This window comes from Sinocyclocheilus rhinocerous, unplaced genomic scaffold (genome assembly GCF_001515625.1).
Source record: "Sinocyclocheilus rhinocerous isolate Xijiao unplaced genomic scaffold, SAMN03320098_v1.1 scaffold1350, whole genome shotgun sequence".
Taxonomy (NCBI): Eukaryota; Metazoa; Chordata; class Actinopteri; order Cypriniformes; family Cyprinidae; genus Sinocyclocheilus; species Sinocyclocheilus rhinocerous.
The window spans coordinates 355,795-376,755 of NW_015652333.1; the positions used below are offsets into that span (position 1 = coordinate 355,795).

At 36.1% G+C, this 20,961-nt stretch overlaps 2 protein-coding genes and 1 long non-coding RNA gene across 5 annotated transcripts in view; 2 read left to right on the plus strand and 1 right to left on the minus strand.

Moving 5' to 3' along the window:
- Positions 1 to 741: 741 nt before the first annotated feature.
- On the plus strand, positions 742 to 17,785 carry LOC107714841 (uncharacterized). Its single transcript, XR_001637037.1, has 3 exons — positions 742 to 752; positions 16,005 to 16,015; positions 17,719 to 17,785. It is a non-coding gene; the product is annotated as an uncharacterized LOC107714841 (long non-coding RNA).
- On the plus strand, positions 2,561 to 13,933 carry LOC107714838 (glutamate decarboxylase 1-like). 2 transcript variants are annotated; one of them, XM_016520802.1, is made up of 15 exons: positions 2,561 to 2,611; positions 3,180 to 3,331; positions 5,599 to 5,841; positions 5,911 to 6,001; positions 6,719 to 6,831; positions 6,949 to 7,064; positions 7,332 to 7,411; positions 7,502 to 7,556; positions 9,069 to 9,185; positions 9,268 to 9,332; positions 10,316 to 10,394; positions 10,872 to 11,021; positions 13,222 to 13,329; positions 13,484 to 13,573; positions 13,671 to 13,933. In XM_016520802.1, the coding sequence occupies exons 1-15, from the start codon at positions 2,604 to 2,606 to the stop codon at positions 13,842 to 13,844; spliced, it is 1,641 nt and encodes a 546-aa protein (XP_016376288.1). In that variant the 5' UTR covers positions 2,561 to 2,603; the 3' UTR covers positions 13,845 to 13,933. The 2 variants fall into 2 exon arrangements, with proteins under 2 accessions (XP_016376288.1, XP_016376287.1); XM_016520801.1 differs by lacking the exons at positions 2,561 to 2,611; positions 3,180 to 3,331 and adding exons at positions 4,235 to 4,285; positions 4,854 to 5,005.
- Positions 17,660 to 20,961, minus strand: part of LOC107714840 (E3 ubiquitin-protein ligase rnf152-like) — an 8,313-nt gene continuing 5,011 nt past the window's right edge. The window contains exons 2-3 of one of the 2 annotated variants that reach the window (XM_016520803.1): positions 19,314 to 19,419; positions 17,660 to 18,962 (exon numbers count right to left, since the gene is read on the minus strand). In XM_016520803.1, the coding sequence (XP_016376289.1) occupies positions 18,241 to 18,831 (591 nt within the window). In that variant the 5' untranslated portion in view covers positions 18,832 to 18,962; positions 19,314 to 19,419 and the 3' untranslated portion in view covers positions 17,660 to 18,240. Of the gene's footprint in view, positions 18,963 to 19,313; positions 19,870 to 20,961 lie in introns of those variants that run through there. The other variant, XM_016520804.1, reaches the window with a different exon arrangement.

Here is a 20,961-nt window from a genome sequence, read left to right on the forward strand (position 1 = left end):
CCCTAAAGAATCATACCAACTTGTGGAAGATCAATGTCCCCTTTGAAGCACAGCCACCACAAAATCAGACTTACTTTGAAATCATTCTGCGGTTAAATACATATTTAAAATCATAACAATAAATATTTTATCAGCTATGTTACTGTTTTTGGAATCAAATCTTTGCATATAGCTACGACAGTAAACACTGGAATCTAACAATGCCTTGGGAAAAAAACAGTTAATCTTTAAAAAATTAAGCATAGCTATACATAAACCCATATAGGAAATAAAAGAGTTATCGAATAAGCTTGTTCTAAACTCCTGAAACATTGGCGTTTCATATTTTAGAGCAGTCACTGCAATTTATGAAAGAAATCAATTAAATCTGTATGTGGGAGTGTGTGAGAAAAAAAGCAGATGTAACCCCTTTGTAATCCTTAACATTTTCATAAGTAACTGTAATTGAATTACACATTTTTTCCTCAGTAACTGTAACTGATTACAATTACTTTTATTTTGTAATTAAATTACGTAATTCCGTTACATGTAACTAGCTCCTCCCCAACACTGACTGTGTATCATCTGAAGGTTTCAGATCTAGTCACTGTCTTCCGAGCTGCTCCTGTCTGAACTGTGCAAAACTTCGATGGTCTCCGGCATACACTCACGAAGGCTAAGCTCTTCAGTTCTTTCTGTTCATTGTCTGGTGCTGGATGTGTTTTAGTACACACTGTTGCTTCGCTACTCATCTTTTGTGTGGTTTAATTAAAGTATCTCTACTATTGGAATGTATTCCTCTTTGTCATCCTTGGTGGACAAAATTGTGACAACTGTTTGCAAGTTGTAAATGGGACAGTTTGTGAGTCTCACTTGTTATAAAATACAGTTGTCAGTCCCAGACACTGTTTGTGTGGATGTAGCAATTTTTGTTTGGGTGATTACTACTTAAACATTATGTGTCAGTAGCATTGCTTGGTTTTCTGGGGCCCCTTGTACATTTTATTGCATTGGGCCCCTTCAATGGCATTGCTAGAAATGAGGGCCCTCACTTGCACTTTTTTTGGTGACACTGCTCTTAAGGACCGTGTACACCAAGGTCAATAACTATAATGATGAATAAAAGTTATAGAAGTTATAATCATCATTTTATGAGAATAGCAAAGTCCACACAATAGCTATAACAATAACGACACAGAGAATTGATTTTGCTTAAGTGTTTTTCCCCAGCTGATGAACAATAAAAACATTGATAGCCAATCAGAATGCATCCCACTTTAAAGAGGTCAAGCATTTAAAGCAGCAGTGCATGCTTATAATAAACAGAATATTACCATCTCTTGGTGTGGACACTAATATAGCTATCGTTCTCTTTATAGTTATCATTCTTGGCATGAACAGGCCTTTATGTGCCATGTTTTTCCTTCAATTTCTACTTGTTTCTTCATTCATTTTGATTTGAAGCAAACATCAAACATAGAAAATTAAATAATCTTGCAGTATACTGGGGTATGATAAATGATCAAAATGAAGCAATTATACAAAAAAATTGTGTGTTCTCTCTCATGTCTTAAACAAAAACAGCCGTCCATTAGCCAGTGTTTTACCAATACGTGGAATCTTCTTTTACAGATTAATGCACAAATGGATTCTTCCATTCAGTGACGTTACCATGGCTGCGCTCGTTCTAGGCAAGGTAATGTTCAAGGACTAAACATAGAAATCATTTAACCAGTGAGACTGATGGAAGCAGCATGGTCAGCCTGATTAAAAATCATGAAAATAAATAATAAAAACAAACCTACATATCTCACTCGCTGTTCCCTCTATTCACTTTGTCCAAGCTATTTGCACATTTGAAAGACCGAGCTCCTTTGTGCTCCTCTTAAATAGGATCTCTGCTGGTCTGCCCTCGCTGCAAAGCTAAGTCACCGGCTTTTATATCTCAAAATGTAGATATATGGACGAAATTAAATCTGATTTGCATCAAAAATCTGAAGAGGTTTTACATTGTATCTATTCCCTCAATACTGTGATACTGTGAAGTTTTAAAACATTTCCTAAATTGTTTCCCCAATAACATTATGCATGGTGTATTTTGTTAGTTATTTGTCAGTAAGAATTTAGATTTAGACAGAAGCCTCCCTTTTCTTAGCAAAAGAAAATCTGTCAGAGATTTTGAATTATTTTCCTGATGTACATACAGCATGTAAAAAAAACAAGCCAGCAGGATTTATAAAGGGGAAATCTTTGGCCTTGAAAAGTAACGCTTCTGTCGACTGAATGCCTCAAGATTTGGCCATCTTCACATAAACCTGTATTTTTTTTTTCTTTTTTTCATGCCTAGGCATCTGTCGTCTGGAGGCACTGCAGTGCATGAACACATTCATAACAGTTAACAAAAGAAGAGACAGGGTCTGAAAAGGTGATGAGGCCATGGGCGTTTTCATTCTTATGTAATAGCATTGCTTCTACTGGAATGGAAAACCATGCACTATGACCACACCCAGTTTGACTGAAGGTTGGTTGATTTTCAACCCTGGGGCAGAGGCTGGGGCTTTTATAACTCTCAGCCATTTGGCACAGACTCTAGATACTAACAGTCTACAAGAGTGGATGCCTCAATGAGAAGGTAAACTACATTGACCTGTTGTTGTATTTTTATTATATCATGTTAGAATGCCATACATTACTTTCATTTTTGCCATACTGTACAATTTCCAAATAATTTTATGCAGTTATTTTTGTTAACATAATCAGCGATTGGTGCTCATGTTCAAATAAGTGGCGGTTCACTGTGCTGATATTAAACCATTTCGGTTTTGTTTTCTAATTGAAGTGGTATAATGTAATTTCTGAAGTTGTGTTTGTGTGTATCTGTCAGTGCTATTATTGTTAACTAAAACTATTAAGAGTTGTTTTTGTTAATTGAAATACAGTTGAAATAAGTATACACCAAATATTAGATTAAAAAAAAACACCTTCAAAGGAATTTAGCAATGTTGCCTTGGCAGTTTTCTGAAATAAAGTTGAAAATGAATTAGTGAAATTAGTGAAACTAAAATTGAAATGAAAATAAAGCTAAATAGATATATTAAAAATTAACAAAAACAACAGAATTACTAAAACTGAAATACCTAATATTAAAAGAACTGGTGGTATCTGTGTGTGTTTGAGCTTGTATGTTCATGTGTGTGCAGGTCTCCAGGAGACATTATGGAGTTAACACAAGCTGATAGGCGGCATTTAGACAAGAGCAAACAAGACACAGGATCTTTAGGAAACAATGATGACGGCCTGAAATACGATAGTGGGCGCGTTGCCCATGACTTCAGCTGCATCCACAGCAAAGGTACAGCAAATACTCAGATGAAAGGGTGTTGAAATGTCTGAGCTTCTCTCCTGCAGTACAACAATAGTAATAGAAACAATTTCTGAAAAGAAATAGAGCCCAGCATTGTGGGATATTTCACTCTTTTCAGTTTGATATCAAATGTAATGAATGTTTTGACTGAACATGCTCAAACGTACAGAAAGCTAGTGCAAATAGCATGGTTTGACATCTATTCAAATATTGTTCCAATGAAATGAAATGATATAACGTAGAAATTGCACTCTAAGCCGTCTTGGATAAAAGTGTTTCCAAATGAAAAAAAGAATGTAAATGTAATATTGATTTAAATTAAATAAAGCTTTCAAGAGACTCGTTTTTAATTCAGCTACAATTACTTACACAAAGTAAATATTTTCATTCAATATGGTGCATTCAAATTATTTTCATTAGCAGCGCTTGCAAATGTTTTACAGTTTTCAAATGAAAAATGCAAACTAAACCACAGAACTGTGTTGCAACGGCTCTGGACATTGTAGCCAGTACATAGTGCTCATATTGGACCCGAATCACAAATCATTTGTGAGAATGACGTGCATTTTGTGTTTGTTCAGATCTGCTCCCTGCTGAGGATGGAGAGGAAGCAACCAAGCACTTCCTGTATTTTTTTTTTCTTTTTTTCATGCCTAGGCATCTGTCGTCTGGAGGCACTGCAGTGCATGAACACATTCATAACAGTTAACAAAAGAAGAGACAGGGTCTGAAAAGGTGATGAGGCCATGGGCGTTTTCATTCTTATGTAATAGCATTGCTTCTACTGGAATGGAAAACCATGCACTATGACCACACCCAGTTTGACTGAAGGTTGGTTGATTTTCAACCCTGGGGCAGAGGCTGGGGCTTTTATAACTCTCAGCCATTTGGCACAGACTCTAGATACTAACAGTCTACAAGAGTGGATGCCTCAATGAGAAGGTAAACTACATTGACCTGTTGTTGTATTTTTATTATATCATGTTAGAATGCCATACATTACTTTCATTTTTGCCATACTGTACAATTTCCAAATAATTTTATGCAGTTATTTTTGTTAACATAATCAGCGATTGGTGCTCATGTTCAAATAAGTGGCGGTTCACTGTGCTGATATTAAACCATTTCGGTTTTGTTTTCTAATTGAAGTGGTATAATGTAATTTCTGAAGTTGTGTTTGTGTGTATCTGTCAGTGCTATTATTGTTAACTAAAACTATTAAGAGTTGTTTTTGTTAATTGAAATACAGTTGAAATAAGTATACACCAAATATTAGATAAAAAAAAAACACCTTCAAAGGAATTTAGAAATGTTGCCTTGGCAGTTTTCTGAAATAAAGTTGAAAATGAATTAGTGAAATTAGTGAAACTAAAATTGAAATGAAAATAAAGCTAAATAGATATATTAAAAATTAACAAAAACAACAGAATTACTAAAACTGAAATACCTAATATTAAAAGAACTGGTGGTATCTGTGTGTGTTTGAGCTTGTATGTTCATGTGTGTGCAGGTCTCCAGGAGACATTATGGAGTTAACACAAGCTGATAGGCGGCATTTAGACAAGAGCAAACAAGACACAGGATCTTTAGGAAACAATGATGACGGCCTGAAATACGATAGTGGGCGCGTTGCCCATGACTTCAGCTGCATCCACAGCAAAGGTACAGCAAATACTCAGATGAAAGGGTGTTGAAATGTCTGAGCTTCTCTCCTGCAGTACAACAATAGTAATAGAAACAATTTCTGAAAAGAAATAGAGCCCAGCATTGTGGGATATTTCACTCTTTTCAGTTTGATATCAAATGTAATGAATGTTTTGACTGAACATGCTCAAACGTACAGAAAGCTAGTGCAAATAGCATGGTTTGACATCTATTCAAATATTGTTCCAATGAAATGAAATGATATAACGTAGAAATTGCACTCTAAGCCGTCTTGGATAAAAGTGTTTCCAAATGAAAAAAAGAATGTAAATGTAATATTGATTTAAATTAAATAAAGCTTTCAAGAGACTCGTTTTTAATTCAGCTACAATTACTTACACAAAGTAAATATTTTCATTCAATATGGTGCATTCAAATTATTTTCATTAGCAGCGCTTGCAAATGTTTTACAGTTTTCAAATGAAAAATGCAAACTAAACCACAGAACTGTGTTGCAACGGCTCTGGACATTGTAGCCAGTACATAGTGCTCATATTGGACCCGAATCACAAATCATTTGTGAGAATGACGTGCATTTTGTGTTTGTTCAGATCTGCTCCCTGCTGAGGATGGAGAGGAAGCAACCAAGCACTTCCTGCAGGAGCTTGTAAACATCTTGCTGGCCTACATCAATAAATCCCTCAAACGCAGCTCCAAAGTTCTAGATTTCCACTATCCTCACCAGCTTAAGGAAGGTCTGGAGGGATTCAGCCTGGAGCTCCCTGACCAGCCAGATAACCTGGAGCAGCTGCTGGTGGACTGCAGAGACACACTTAAATATGGAGTTAAAACAGGTAAGAACATGCAAAATAACACAAGTCAAAGGGAAGGTTTTTGTTAATGCTGCCCTTTAATGTTGCCAGGTCATCCAAGATTTTTCAACCAGCTGTCAACTGGACTTGACATCATTGGTCTGGCAGGAGAATGGTTGACATCCACAGCAAATACAAACATGTAAGGCAGGAGTTTAATTTCTTCAACGTTCATATTATAATTATAAATTAACAGAAAAATAAATGTAAGGGCGTCCAGGGATGCTTTTTGGAACACATTTAAAATTAGGTATAGGGATGAAACTAATGAACTGTTTTCAACATTGATTCATTGTATTTTTGATCAAATACATGCAGCCTTGGTGAGCATAAGAGACTGCTTGAAAAAATATATATATTTAAAAACTCTTATCGAAGCCAAACTTTTAAACAGTGTAACATGTAGGTTTCAAAACGACTTATGTTTTAGCTGTTAGTTATGGGGAAATTATTCATTATGTTTCTAATATCAAGCTTGAGATAAATAGTACAAAAACAATGAGTTATGTATGTTAAAGTCGCCATGTAACAGAAGTAGCAACAGATCATTTCTGCCACATTGTGATGGAAAAACATATTATGCATATGTTAATTGGACGGAGGCAGATCTGAATGTGAGCTTTCAGTATGTTGTAAGAAAGGGGCGAGTTTTAAGTGGACTAAATGATTGGGGAAGTCGTGCCATTTATGACATTTTTATTAAAAAGTATGAGGTCAAAAAAATCAATAAGATTTTCAGAAAATAAATTTTCCATTTCCAATCTGACTGAAAGCAACGTTTGTTACAGTTTCCATTATGCCCGATTTCTTTTATGCTTCTTTAGAGCACATATGAGTCTAAGTTCTTCTATTTTTACAGGTTTACTTATGAAATATCCCCAGTCTTTATACTCATGGAGGAAGTAGTTCTGAGAAAAATGCATTCAATTATTGGATGGCCAGAGGAAGATGGAGATGGCATCTTTTGTGCAGGTAACATGCTGAAAGCACAAAAAATACAGAAAGCATTTATATTTGTGTTTTGAAAATGAACATTGGAACTTTTCTATCATTAGTATTTAATTAAACAGCTAATTGCTTTCTCTGCAGGAGGCACCATGTCCAATCTGTACAGTGTGTTGTTGGCAAGGTTTCATCTCTTTCCGGTGGTGAAGACCCACGGGATGTCTGCGATACCTCGCCTGGCACTGTTCACCTCCGTGCACGTACATAATCTCATTATTGTTTCCTCCACTCTCAGCGAGCATGCTGTGACAGTTCCACTTACTCAATGAGACACATAGCACAACACATTTCAGCTATTACCTCCTGACCCGCTGATTGGGAGGTCAGACGTTACGTGTCACAGCAGCGTTTTTTAAAAGTGCTGATAAACTGACGTTAATTTGAATATTTCTTGTTATGGTAAAGCAAAAGGTCAGATCATGTTAGCTGTTTGCCTGTGCATGTTTAACATACGCTTTCCTTATTAGAGTCATTATTCAATCAAGAAGTCTGCAGCAGTTCTCGGCATCGGCTCTGAAAATGTTATAGTCGTCAGATGTGATGAAAGGTGAGATTGGTGGATGGAATCATACGTTCATCGTTTGCAATGAGTCCAGTTTACCGAGATTAATAAAACTTTTTGGTTTCTCTCTGTGAGGGGGAAGATGATCTCATCAGAACTGAACTCCAGCATTGAGACAGCAAAGTCTAAGGTTAGTCAAATGAGCTGACTTTGAGCTGAATATTTTTATTATAAAAGTTTGTTTTCTGGTTCCCACCATTTACGGATAACACCTCCATATGACATGCAACATTTTATATAACAGACCGTAGTCAGGTTAGACGCCATATTGAATTTAACATGAATGCAAACAAGGGTGTTGACACTGTATGAATGTTGTATACCACAGCATTTTTACAACTAACAACTTTCAAAAACGTTTTATGGAGTTTTTGTGCACTGAAAGGTTATTTATTTTTATTTGTATTTTTTCCCCCCCGGAAAGATGTTTCGTCACCTGAACAATCAGTTTGTTAAACAACAGCTCTGTACTTCTATCCCTCACAGCCTCGTTTTAATTCCTGTCAAAGATTTAATATGTCACTACCCTGATTAAGTTCTATAGCACTTTGTATCACTCTGCTAATCTGTATTTGACTGTAATCTGTAGAAATGGCCATATTTTGTCTAAAATGTCTGGTTACTCAATATCATTGTCTTATTTATAGGACTGTTATAAATGCTTGTATAAAAGCCATTTTCACTTGCAATCATTCTGTAGTAGCCGACTAAATATCAGCTTGTGGCAGGGGTGTGATATGGTCCATTTTAGACGTGTGAGATGTGGTTATGCCAGACAAAGTAATTCTAGTTAAATGATCTAGAATCTAAAACTGAACATTATTTAATGTTAAATTAAGCAGAAAAAAGACAATGTGGGGCAGATAAAAATTTCAGATCGCCTTCTCAGCCAAACTTATCAGATCAGTAGAAATGTATCATATCAGTCGAGAACTTGGAAACAATTGTGATTTTATTTCCCTTCTATCTCTCCATATTTTCATTATTGGCAAAAGCAGTATGCACGACATGTGGGAACTATACTGGGAGATAGTTGCATTACCTACTGATTCTGTTCAAATAAATGCCAGTTCTACCACTTTAAGGTGTAAGATTTAATATGCAAAGTGAGGGGGTTATCTGTTCTATAGCCAAAAATTATGAATATTATGAATATATTGAGGAATGTAATAAATGGGCATGAACGGGACATTTTTTTGCTTTTCTTTTGATTTTTTTCCTAAAATTGTCTTGCAGGTTAAATACAGCCATTGCATATTAAATTAACTGGCATTGAAACTAAAATTTCTGCAGTTCCACACATTGGAAACTGAAGGGAAAACAATAGTCTATATCACAGTAGATACTGTAGGACCCTGCCTGATATTCAGGTCAGCGATAATTTTGATCATGCACTGAAAAAAAGGGTTTAAAAACATTCTTAACACAGAAATTGATAATAAATGTTGTAAACAATTACTAAGAGACATTAAGTAACACTGAATTAAACATGACATTTTGAAGTAGAAAAAAAAAAGAAATTGTATTTTCTTGTAAAGGCCAATTCACACTGCACTGACAGATGCAGGCAAACAGCAACAGACATGTTTGTCTGGATTTTTTTTGGTCAGTGTGTTAGCAAATCTCTGTTTGCTGTCTATAGGGTCTGGTGCCATTCTATGTCAATGCAACAGCAGGAACCACAGTCTATGGAGCCTTTGACCCTCTGAATGAAATAGCAGACATTTGTGAACACCATGGCCTATGGATGCATGTGGATGTAATGCATTTTATCTTATTAGGTACATTTTATTAAATATAGTCAAAATGAGGCAGTGCTTTAATACTCTCGTCTTATTTAGGCAGCTTGGGGTGGAGGCTTGCTTCTGTCCAACAAACATCGTGTGAAACTGCAAGGAATTAAAAGGTAACCTAAATCAAGCATTTTGATTGTATAATGTGTTCCTGTTGCTCAATGGCATAAGCAACGCCAAGGTCATGGGTTTGATTCATGAAGCTGAATTCATGAAGTGATAAAATTTATACCTTGAGTGCAGTGCTTTGCTTTGGATAAAAACCTCTACTAAATGCATAATTGTTAACTGGGAAACAGAGCAACATTCAGTCCATTTAACTGTTAGGAGTGCAGATATCATTGTTGTGTGATGTAATGCTTTAGCGTAAGCAATGCCAAACTCCAAAAGAGCTCAGTTAACTATATCTGAGATTCAATGACACTTGCAAATTTGCCGTGTGCAATAGAACAATAATGGAGTGACTGTTTGCACAGCTTGTAACATTTTCTGATCCCACTGTCTCTATTGATAAAACAGCCAAATATTAAAAAAGTACTTTTTTAGTATTTACCTGATCACATTCCTGTTTACATGCTACCTGTTTGTTGGACTCTCATGTTGCTTTTAAATCTTGTTGGCTAATGCAAGCATGGGCTGCTTCATCTACCTTAAATGTCTGCAGTCAATTCTCTGGATGCTTCTTCAACATCCCTATGTTTCATTTTCTTTTAATCAACACAAAGTGTCACCTTCATTGCTATTACATTTGGTGTTCTGCAGGATAATTCACGTTATTTCTCTACAATTGTAGCTCCAAAAGGAGTGTGGTGAAAGCACATTGACATTTACTCTGTGAGTCTGTGTTAAAACATATAACCCACTCAACCCCTGTCAGCCTAAAATCTTTCTTACCTTCATTTATTTTGTACTGATCGTTGGCCAGAACCTGCAATTACAGCCTTGCTCCTAGAAAACATCAAATTGATAAAAAGTTTCTGTCTAATGGATTCCACCTCCATTTCAAAAATCATTTTATATTTTCAAAGTGTATTTTAAATTGGTGGAATTATTTCAACATCTAACATCATCATTTTATTCATATGCATTCATCCAGAGCCCATTCTGTGACCTGGAACCCACACAAGATGATGGGCGTCCCACTGCAATGCTCAACCATTCTAGTGAAGAGGAAGGTGAGCTGAGAATAACGAGATATAAAATGTGGGGAAAAAAATCATATAGTCAAAAAATATATATATTTTGTATGTTTTACTGCTCTGAAGAAGCTGAATAACATAAATTTACTTAACATATATAGGTGAATTTACACAAATTGATTTTGTTCAGAAGGACATGCCCTTGATGGTTAATATTGTGCCTCAGTGTCAGTAGTGTCAGCCTTTTGTGATGGTTGTATTTTTCCCCCAATTTTCCTGAGTGACACAGTTGGATCTCAATATCAATCTCTGAACGCAAATGATGCAGACTGCAAAGCATGCAAGACAGTCACGTCTAGGAATCAAGGTTTTGTCAAGAACAATGGGCAGCTTTACTGCTCAGGACAAACCAGGAATTCATACACATCACAACAGGCTGCAAAGAGTCATTGATTCTTGAGGAGGTATTGAAAACCAAGGCTATGTAATGTAAAGGCCATGTGTTGTTCTCAGGGCCTCCTGCAGGAATGTAATCAGCTGTGTGCCGAGTATCTCTTCCAACCTGACAAGCACTATGATGTGTCCTACGACACTGGGGACAAAAGCATTCAGTGTGGACGGCACGTAGATGTCTTCAAACTGTGGCTCATGTGGAAGGCAAAGGTTTGACAGACAATCTCCTTATTCAAACTAAATGTGCTTTCAACCACCATCAGAAATGTGATCTGGAAAAAGACAGCTCCCAGATGGAAAAAAATACTTTTTTTTTTTTTTTTTTTTTCTAAAAAAAAAGAAAATCCCCCCATGTCACTTTAAGGACTCTTTAAGATACAAACATCACAGTGCAAAATTTTGTTTCCGTAAAATAAATATGAGCTAGAAGTTTCTTTGTAAAATTAACCATTTAGAATGCTGAAATCCTACTTAAATCACACACATATGTAAAGCTGAAGTGCATCCAGTATATTCTCACACAAACCTCGTGGCAGCGTGTATTTGGCCTGGCTGTAGATCATGACGTATATCCCAGAGAATGGCGCGTCTCTGAGCAGCGTGGCAGTCAGACCTGAAAACAAAGCCTTCGGTCCCTCCGTCCGACACACACACTGCAGCGCTCCGAACACACTGCTGTACTTATAGCGGCCGCTCTGAAACACATGCATACGCTATATTATAGGTCAAGAGTTGCAAAAGGACTGATTTAATCAATTATACGCACATATAGAGTCCAAACACTCATGTCTGTTTACTTCCTTTCAGTTAGCATTTAATACTGAAACTTTCCTGTATAATTCAACTATTAATCATGACCTAAGTTCTCACTGTGAAAGCTCAAGTTTTTGTTCACGACATCCTACTTTGCACTTAACCCAAATTACACCTCCCACAAGGGGGCGTCAGAGGCCTCTTTAGAAGTGTTATGCTAATGAGAGGGTGGTCCTTCAAGTTTGTGGGTGGGGTTTAGAGCCTCTAGACTTCTCCAATTCCTAAACAGTACCTAGAACAGCAAACCTGACCCCTAGTTTTTTGTTTTGTTTTGTTTTTTCCAGCCAAAACCAATACGCACAAGTGAAGACATAAATGTACATTAAAATTGGGATTAAACATCATTAAAATCATTGTTTATGGCAGAATGTAGACCTGTACAGTAATTTATTGCCTTCTCTGGCTGAATAGCACTCGGAGATAATGAAAGATATCTATGTTAGAGATATTTTTGTAGTATTTGGCGGTGGCTTTTCGTCAGCACTTGTGGGAAATGTTCCTGCAGTTGATCTAAAGTTCTGAGATGATTGCCCCTTTCATAACTTCTAGAAATAGTTTTGAGGTCACTAGGGGACACCGCATATAGATCTGTATAACAGCTTTAAGAAGACACACAGTCCTTCCTGGCCAACAGTAGAATTGTTCAGTCAACAATGCCTTAGACATGCAGATCACATGACCTGAGTGTCATTTAAAATTTAGATTCAGATTTAATCTGTTGAGGTCCTTCTGAGTAATTCAGTGAATATGAATTGTTCATTTGGAATTATTTCTAGATGGACACTGGAATGTATTTTGGTTTGCTCTTGTGTTTGAGAGTTTCAGCTGAAACGCACCTGGCAGTTGAACATATGAACAGTTTTATTGATGGAAACCTGACGGCCCCATTCCTTTTTGTTCCTCAGCTTTCAATAAATTAGCAATGCAATGGCTGATGTCAGTTTAAATTATTTATTCATGCACTGTATTTATTCATATACTATAATTCAAGTTTGGAGTTAAAGGAATGTTCTGGATTGACATTAATTTGGACTGGTTTGTAAGAAAAAAATAAAATGGCTGCAGTATAATGCGCTAGCGGTGTTTTTTTTTTTTTTTTTTTTTGTGAAGATGAAAGAAGTGGAGGCAAAAGATTGCTTGAAATAGTTCAATATCCAGAACTGAAAAGTAGGAATTGTACCCCAATTATAAAAAAAATATATATATATCAAAACATATTTTATTTATTCTTTTATATAACCATATATGACCCTGGACCACAAAACCAGTCATACGGGTCAATTTTTCGAAATTTGACCCATACAATGTATTTTTGGCTATTGCTAGAAATATACCCCAGCGACTTAAGACTGGTTTTGTGGTCCAGGATCACATATTCTATTATTCTTTTCTGTGAGTGAGCCTTTGGTTTCATCTGCTTTTAAAATGTTTATTTCTCTTCTGCATTTTTAAGACTGATTCAAAGATTTCAAAGATTTAAATATGGCAAAATCACACACACACACAAAAACTAAACCTTGAAGCACAACCGTCCAAAAACACATTTTTTTTTTCTTTTTCTTATAGAGAAAGCAAATATTAAATAAATTCTTTATAGGGTTCTGAGGGTTTTGAAGCACAGATCAACCACTGCCTGGAAAATGCAGAGTATCTTTACTACAAACTGAAGAGGAGAACAGACTTTCAGCTTGTCTTCAAAGGAAAGGTAAGTGCCATGTTTCTGTAAATTTTCAGCACATTTTAAGATGAAAATTGCTTAATAATTCGAACAGTTGTTAGAGCTCATGATGAAGTTTGGTTCCCTGTGCGTTACATAAATCATTGCTTTATGATTTCATATATTTCACATATTATTTCAGCCCGAACACAGTAATGTCTGCTTTCGGTATCTCCCAAAACGACTGCAAAGCATTCTTCCAAGCCCAGAGCGAGACAGAGAACTTCATATGGTGAGTCAAGAAATGAAACCTTTTCATTTCTTAATTAACCAGTAAATTTAGGAAGACAGTTTATCTGCTTGTAAGCTGACATTATGAATTCCCACAGGTGGCTCCAAAAATCAAGACAAAGATGATGGAGGAAGGATTCACAATGATTGGCTATCAACCTCTGGAAGACAAAGTGAATTTCTTCCGTTGTGTTTTCTCCAACCCAGCCACTCAGAGGGAGGACGTGGACTTTCTAATAGATGAAATCGTTCGCCTGGGCTGTGAACTGTGAAAATCTTTCTTATAAAAATCACACGATAAATATTTATTTATTTATAGCCTTCTTTCTTCATACATCTGATTCCAGTTATCAGTACATATACAGCATTGTGAGCTAAAGAATTTAAAGCTTTCTATCTTTGAACATTTTTTATATTAGCAATTATTAATAATTTATTCTTCATCTAGGTGAAGTGTGCTATATGTGATCTCCTTTACAAATCCTGTAGCTTTTGACTAATGAACATCGGAACTAAATTATAAATGAGGTTTGAAAGACATTAGTGGAGCCACATTGACCAAAGGGAATAGATGATCACATGCTGATTTTCATTAAACCAACATGTTGCTTAGAGATGAGTCATTCCTTATATACCGTGACTAAATGGCACCTGCTCTTTATCAAGATGAACAAATAAAGTGCATTTCGAAGGGAAAGAATTACTCAGGTCTGTGCTCATTTGTTTTGCAGTGTACTAGTGCCTCCTGCTGGTATGATCTACTAATGGCTGGATGCGCTACTAAATTAATAACTTAATTATGAGATTGTGAGATACTGAACACTGTAGAAGAGTCAAATATTCATGATAACGTTCATTTAAAAAAAACATATTTTCAAATCGAGCACATTTTTGGTCTCTGTATGTCTGAATTTGTTTGCAGCTTGTTGGTTTTCATGCTTCACTCTTTGTTCTACACGAAAGGAATTTTGCGTGAAAGTGATTTTACACATTTATTTCTTTAGTTGTAGCCTATACCACCTGCTGTTCAAGCTCCATTAGTAATAAAATGATATAGCATGCAGGTCCCTCTGAATTTAGGTTTCTTATTGCAGCACAAGCCGTCAGCTGGGATTAATTTGTCTTCTAGCCCACAACTGACAGTTAAGATTGAAAATCAGTCAGAACAGATTTTTTTTTTTTTTACCCTTTTTATCCCAAGCTCTTTGTCCTGGCAATATTTTTTATCCATATATTTCCCAAATATATATTTCAAAAGCAGATGACAACATCCTTGTGCAGAGCATTAGAGGATTTGTAAGCGTGTGTGACTGTGAAGATGGATTGTGTCAGTGTTGTGTGTTAATGGCCTGTTAAAGGCCCCTTTGGATAGGTGATTTACTAAAGTTAGAGAGGAAACCGACATGTGGACAACACCATCAATCATGTACAGTGCTGCCTGGCACTTTGCATGATTTCAGCAAATGCGTGCAGTTCTGTAGCATGTTGACATATGCAGGCCAAGGTAAATGAGGTGTGCTCTTTTGGCATTGTTAAGCAGAGCTCTAAATATGGATACTGACAAAATAACATGCCCCCAAAAAAACTGCTGGAACGCCACACCCATATTTTCTTATGAAACATTTAATTTTTAAAGCAATGTGATTAATAAAAAGTTCTTCCTCCTTTTGCTGCTGTAACAGCTGTCACTCTTCTACATACACACATTTATTCACTTAGCAGATGTTTTTATCCAAAACAAAGCCCTTCCACTATATGTGCAAGCAAAGTCTTTGAAGTACACTCAAAAAGAAAAAAAAATCTACTGTAATGTACTGTATTAATATGATGGAATTTTCTGTGTTGATTTTTTAGGGTGATTTTTTTGGTGTTTTACCTGTATTTTGAATTTGCACTGCATTACATTATGTTTTTGAGTTGGCTGAAATGTCTGTAAAATTAATGGATAATGTACCTTTTCTGCATGTAGCTTTTTCACATTTCTGAGTTTGAAATGTGGAATTAAATGTAGCAGTCTATGGAAGTACACATGGAAGCCCATTTCCACGCAAGAAGAAATGTTTAATTATTACATAGAAAGCTGAAATTGATGAATGAGAAACAGTCATACAAAGTCAAAGTCACATTTTGACTTTTTATGTCATAATTAGTTTGTCATAATTGACTTGTATAATGTTTATTTATCTCATAATTTCAACTTTTTGTCATGATGATTTTATCTCATTACTGGTTTTGTCATAATTTCTACTTTTTATGTCATAATGACTTTTGTCTCAATTTTAACTGTCATATCTTCCTCAGCTGCATTAGAAACACCATTGCAGCTAAGGTGACTATTTTTTGCAATTTAATTCCAGAGTAAAACTACACAAAGTATAGTGTTATAAATGCACATTTAAAAAAATAAATTAATTAAGAGTAAGGTAAATAAGGTTAATTAAGAGTACAACATGTACAATGTGAATACTGTCATATGCTTGTCATTTGTAACAAGATATTTGTCTTTCATATCATATCATATCACATGATGTTATCATATCAGATCATATCAGGTCTATTCATAATTTAACTTGGACTATAAGATCACAATTTAAAAGTATAGCAGAATGTATTTACTATATACGACCTTGATGAAAAACTGATCATTCATAATAATTTGTGAGTCTTCAATACAGTTTGGTTTAGGGGTTGCACAGACTAATTGACTAGTTGACTTGAGTTTAATGCCCTGCCATGACGCTTTAAGCTTGACGTTGACTAGTCACTGATCCTATATAGGGCGCAACAGAATAAGAAATTACGCTCAGTTTACAAACAGTTAAAATGACAAATAAATGCATACTCCGAATGCGCTCCACAGTGTGATAAGACTTTCAATGTTAAAGTGCAAATTAACACCTGACCTCTTGTGGGTTTGCTACTGTTACAATTAAAAATCGTAGAAGGGTAAAACATGCCAGGCAGACATTGTATGATGTAGGCCTAAGCAACTAGCAGCTACAACAAATAAAATTGATAATGGGTGTGTTAGATTTATAGTGGCTTATTTGTTCATTAGTGACGTCATCAGCAACTAGTCGACATCGACTCGACTTTCATCATATAAATGTCGCCTTTAAAAAATCTGAAGTCGTTCAACCCGTTTCTGTAGTGACTGATTTGTCCCAAAATTGTAAAAGCATCAATCCACATCACAATGTGAAACAATAAATTGCATACAACAGAGATGTGTGCTCTTTTTATAGCATTCCAAGAACAATAGGTGGAAAAAAAAGCAAAAATACTGTCATCAATCAAGTGTGATGGGTGGTGTTGACAGCTTTTGATGCAGATGGGTGAGCCTCACTGGGCCAGAGCTTATCTCACATTTGGATATCAATGTACAAATGTGGTATTCAGAAAATTATTATTACTTAGATCAAAGACTATAGAAAACCCTTAAAGGGACTTTGCTTAGATGTACATGTATTAATCTAATTTAATGTCCAACAAGTTACTGATAACATCATTAATTATGTCTGGGGGAAATGCATCTGTGATGCATACTACCATTAACAAATTAGGGGCCAGTAAGATTTTTTTAAGTTTCTGAAAAAAGTCGCTTATGCTCATTAAGGCTGCATTTATTTGATAGTAAAAACTGGAATATTATGAAATATTATTATTAAAATAACTGTTTTCTTAATCTATTTTTAAATGTAATTTATTCCTGTGATGGCAAAGCTGAATTTTCAGCTGTCATTCATTACTCCAGTCTTCACTGTCACATGATCCTTCAGAAATCATTCTAATACCGTTTAGGTGCTCAAAAAAAAAAAAATTTCTTCTTAATGTTGGAAACTATGTTTTTTTTTTTTCTTTGATGAATATAGAGCTTAAAAGAACATTTCTTTGCTTTTATTTTTTTTGTATCAACGTAAAAGTCTTCACTGTCGATTTTGATCAATTTAATGCATCGTTGCTGAAAAAAAGTATTAACTTCTTTCCAAAACAATCTCTGGCCCCAGACATGAACAGTAGTGTATTTGTGCAGCTTTTTAAGCAGCATGTAGAGGAGTCAAAAGGTTCTTATATTAATTTTAATTTGTTTTTAATGAGACTGATGTTTTCACTCATTTAATCAAAGGCAAAGTCAAAACACATTAGTAAAAAAAATGTAAAGAAACTGCTTAGTTGAAACATCAAATCAAATACATACAGCAATGAACATTATTTAAAGGCAGAGCAGCTACGTAGTAATATGTCATTTCATTTCTACATTTTATTGTTCGGTCACAAACTGCACAACTCCTACAGACTGTCAATAACGCACAACTCTACTGTAGTATTAGAGACCAAGTTAATTTCCCTCAGGTACATACAAAACATGCAAATACATGGAGTCAATACTGTTAGATTCTTTAATGACATTTCTGCACATTAATTGAACAAATTCCCTAAGAATGAATGAATCAGGGCTTTCACAGATATTTGAAATACCACAAATTGCATAGATTGTGCCCTTGACTTCTTTCATTCCGTTTTGCTCATCTACTGAGATATATATATATATATATATATATAGTCACCATAGGTACGTGATGTACATAATCACAATCACATCTGAAATCACATAAGAGATTGAGCCATATTGGTAGGTCCTCTACAATTGAATTTGATGAATCTGTCTCATCCGCAGGAAATAATAGTGAAGCGCTTGGACACACAGGACATGTTATGCAACACGATACACAGCAGAAAAATCAAAATGAATGCCACAAGTAGTACAGTGCAAACCCCTGTCCATGCTGTGGTCTTAACCGCCACCTCCTCCTCCATCTCCTCCTCACCCGTGTCATCTCCCAGCACAAGGCTCCGGCCATCAGAGACGTTTAACACCCCAAAGCTTTTAGGACCAAATTGGCATGCCGGTTCTCCAGGCAGCAACGCCCCATCTGTGTCCAAAGGGACAGGCAGCAGGTAGCAGCTGCTATTGGGTAAGTGTATAAAGATGGGAGTGTGTTCGGAGGAGTGAGACAGACTAATAATGGAAAGTACTTCCGGGTCGTCTGGAAGATGCGAGACCGAAAGGCCGCCGGGGATCTGCGTCACACAACGACACCACGGACAGCGGAGCTCTCTCTGGCTGAGCCTCATCTGGCTCAGACACACGGAGCAGCAGGTATGCTGGCAGTGCAGGAGTTTGGGACGGCGCCATTGGCTGAAGTAGTTGAAACAGATTTGGCACTCAAGCATGGAGCTCTGGGTCAAGGTGTCCATCGTCCTTAAAATGTGGCTTCTAGGTTGCTTCGATTAAGGTATCCTTGCCGATTTGTATCGCCAATGCACTTCTCCGTCAACCACTCGGTGTTGATGGGGCCGTCAGTGCTTTAATCCACGTCTAGCTCTTCCTGTGGAAGCGAGACAAATATGTTGCATCAAAACAGACTGTCAAGGATTTAATCCAGGGGAAAAATTTTGGCACATACACATGCAGGCAGAGGGGTTAATTTATTATGCGCTAGCTGTGAGCTGGATCTAAATTCTTGTCAGGCTTGACTTAGATGTAGACGCCCTGGATAAGTAAACAAATCAGCAGGGATTAGGACTGACAATCACCCTAGTAGACACCAATGGTGAAGAACGCTGAGGTTAAATCGTGTATTGTGAACTAAAAACAAAACGGCTTAATTGGTTAATTATCTATGATTAATTTTTTGATTATGTGAAATGACTTGATTGCTTCACGGAGTGATTCTTACCATGGGTTTAGCACAGATCCAAGCAGGGTTTCAAATCATTCAATGAGCACAGCTGGAAATAAAAGCAGTCTTCAGGAATATCCTTCCCCATAACGATGAAATAGCTCTGTAAAATATGCGAAAATGCAAGACAATAAAGAACCAAAGAAATAGTCATTTAACAGACTTTAAATTAATCCATTCCTAAAGTAGGGAGAATGAGGTTAAATGTGCCTGTTTTTAAGTTGTGCCCTAAATGAGGAGAAATTAGAGGTGAAACTAAAACACCTAATAATATTTCATGTTTAAAATTGTTTAATTTTGAACATGAGAATGAACATAAGAATGAATCTATAACATATGGCCACAGAATATGTATATAAATAAATAAACTCGCCCCATGTTACTGGTAAACTGTATCATATCAAGAGGGAAGTTCATTGGGGAATATGCAACAATATTTTGTGAAATAAAGAAAATAAACATAAATGGCAAAAAAATATTTACTAATGCAAAATACCATTCTAAAGTAATTTTGCTGTACATTATTCACATTTCATAAACCAATCAGGAAAACAGCATGTCTGAAAATAGTGAAATAATTTTTATCCTTTTCTAATAATACACATTCCCACTAGGGCTGTGCGATTAATCGAAATCGAATCGAAATCGCGATTTGAGACGTTGCGATTTCCTAATCGCAAAGTCTGCGATATGGACGCGATATTACTCTGTTCCAGAGCATATGCATGACTGCCAGCCTTGAGTTGCAGTCTTACTAACCAATAGAGTGAGCGCACCTCCGTTCACAGCATTTTCTAATAATACACATTCCCCCAATGCATCTGACACTTTCCACCACAGCTACAATTTTCTAGATTTATTTCATAATTAATTTAATCTTAAACCAAACATTAGGGATGTAACGATTAACCGCGAGCCGGTTGAAAATCGATTTAAATGTGAAGATTCAAATCGGTTGAGATGCTAAACAAATCGCGATTCAGTTAGGGGTAGGAGTTTATATGAATGTATGTCTGAGGGGAACTTACGGTCTTTCTGTGTGTAACGGGTACTTATGCCCGTCTTGATAGGGGTTAAATATCCTGTGGCTCTGGATGAATGGTGACAAAGGATCTTTGTCCTTGCCTCCAAATTCAATACGCTCCGTACTATTCTGATTAATCTGATTAATATAAAATGAGGAGGGCTCCAGGCTTTATATTGTCACGGGCCTAACCTGGAGTTTACAGCACTTACAGCACAGGCCTAAACCATCAAATATCTCCCCAACCTCACAATGTCCTGCAGCATAGAAGGGAACGCCCCTACCCCAGAACCAACAATCGCCTAAAGTCAAATTACCAGCAGTAACAAGCAGACGAATATTCACAACGTAAATTGACTGGTTCAGAATCAACTATTTAATTTCTGGAAATCAAAAATTAAAAGAAAGTTTTAGTCATCTTAACCTGAAATCTGGAAAATCAGTACGAGAAAATAAACACTGAATAAACAAATATAAACTGAGAAAATAATGACAAATGTATCAAAGATACAGCCCTTGGGCCCTTTTAAGTAAACAGTGTATACACAATTAGGGCTAATTCAGCCTTTTTTTTCACAGTTTGGAATAAACACTCCCTTAAAGAGAACATTTCAACATTTC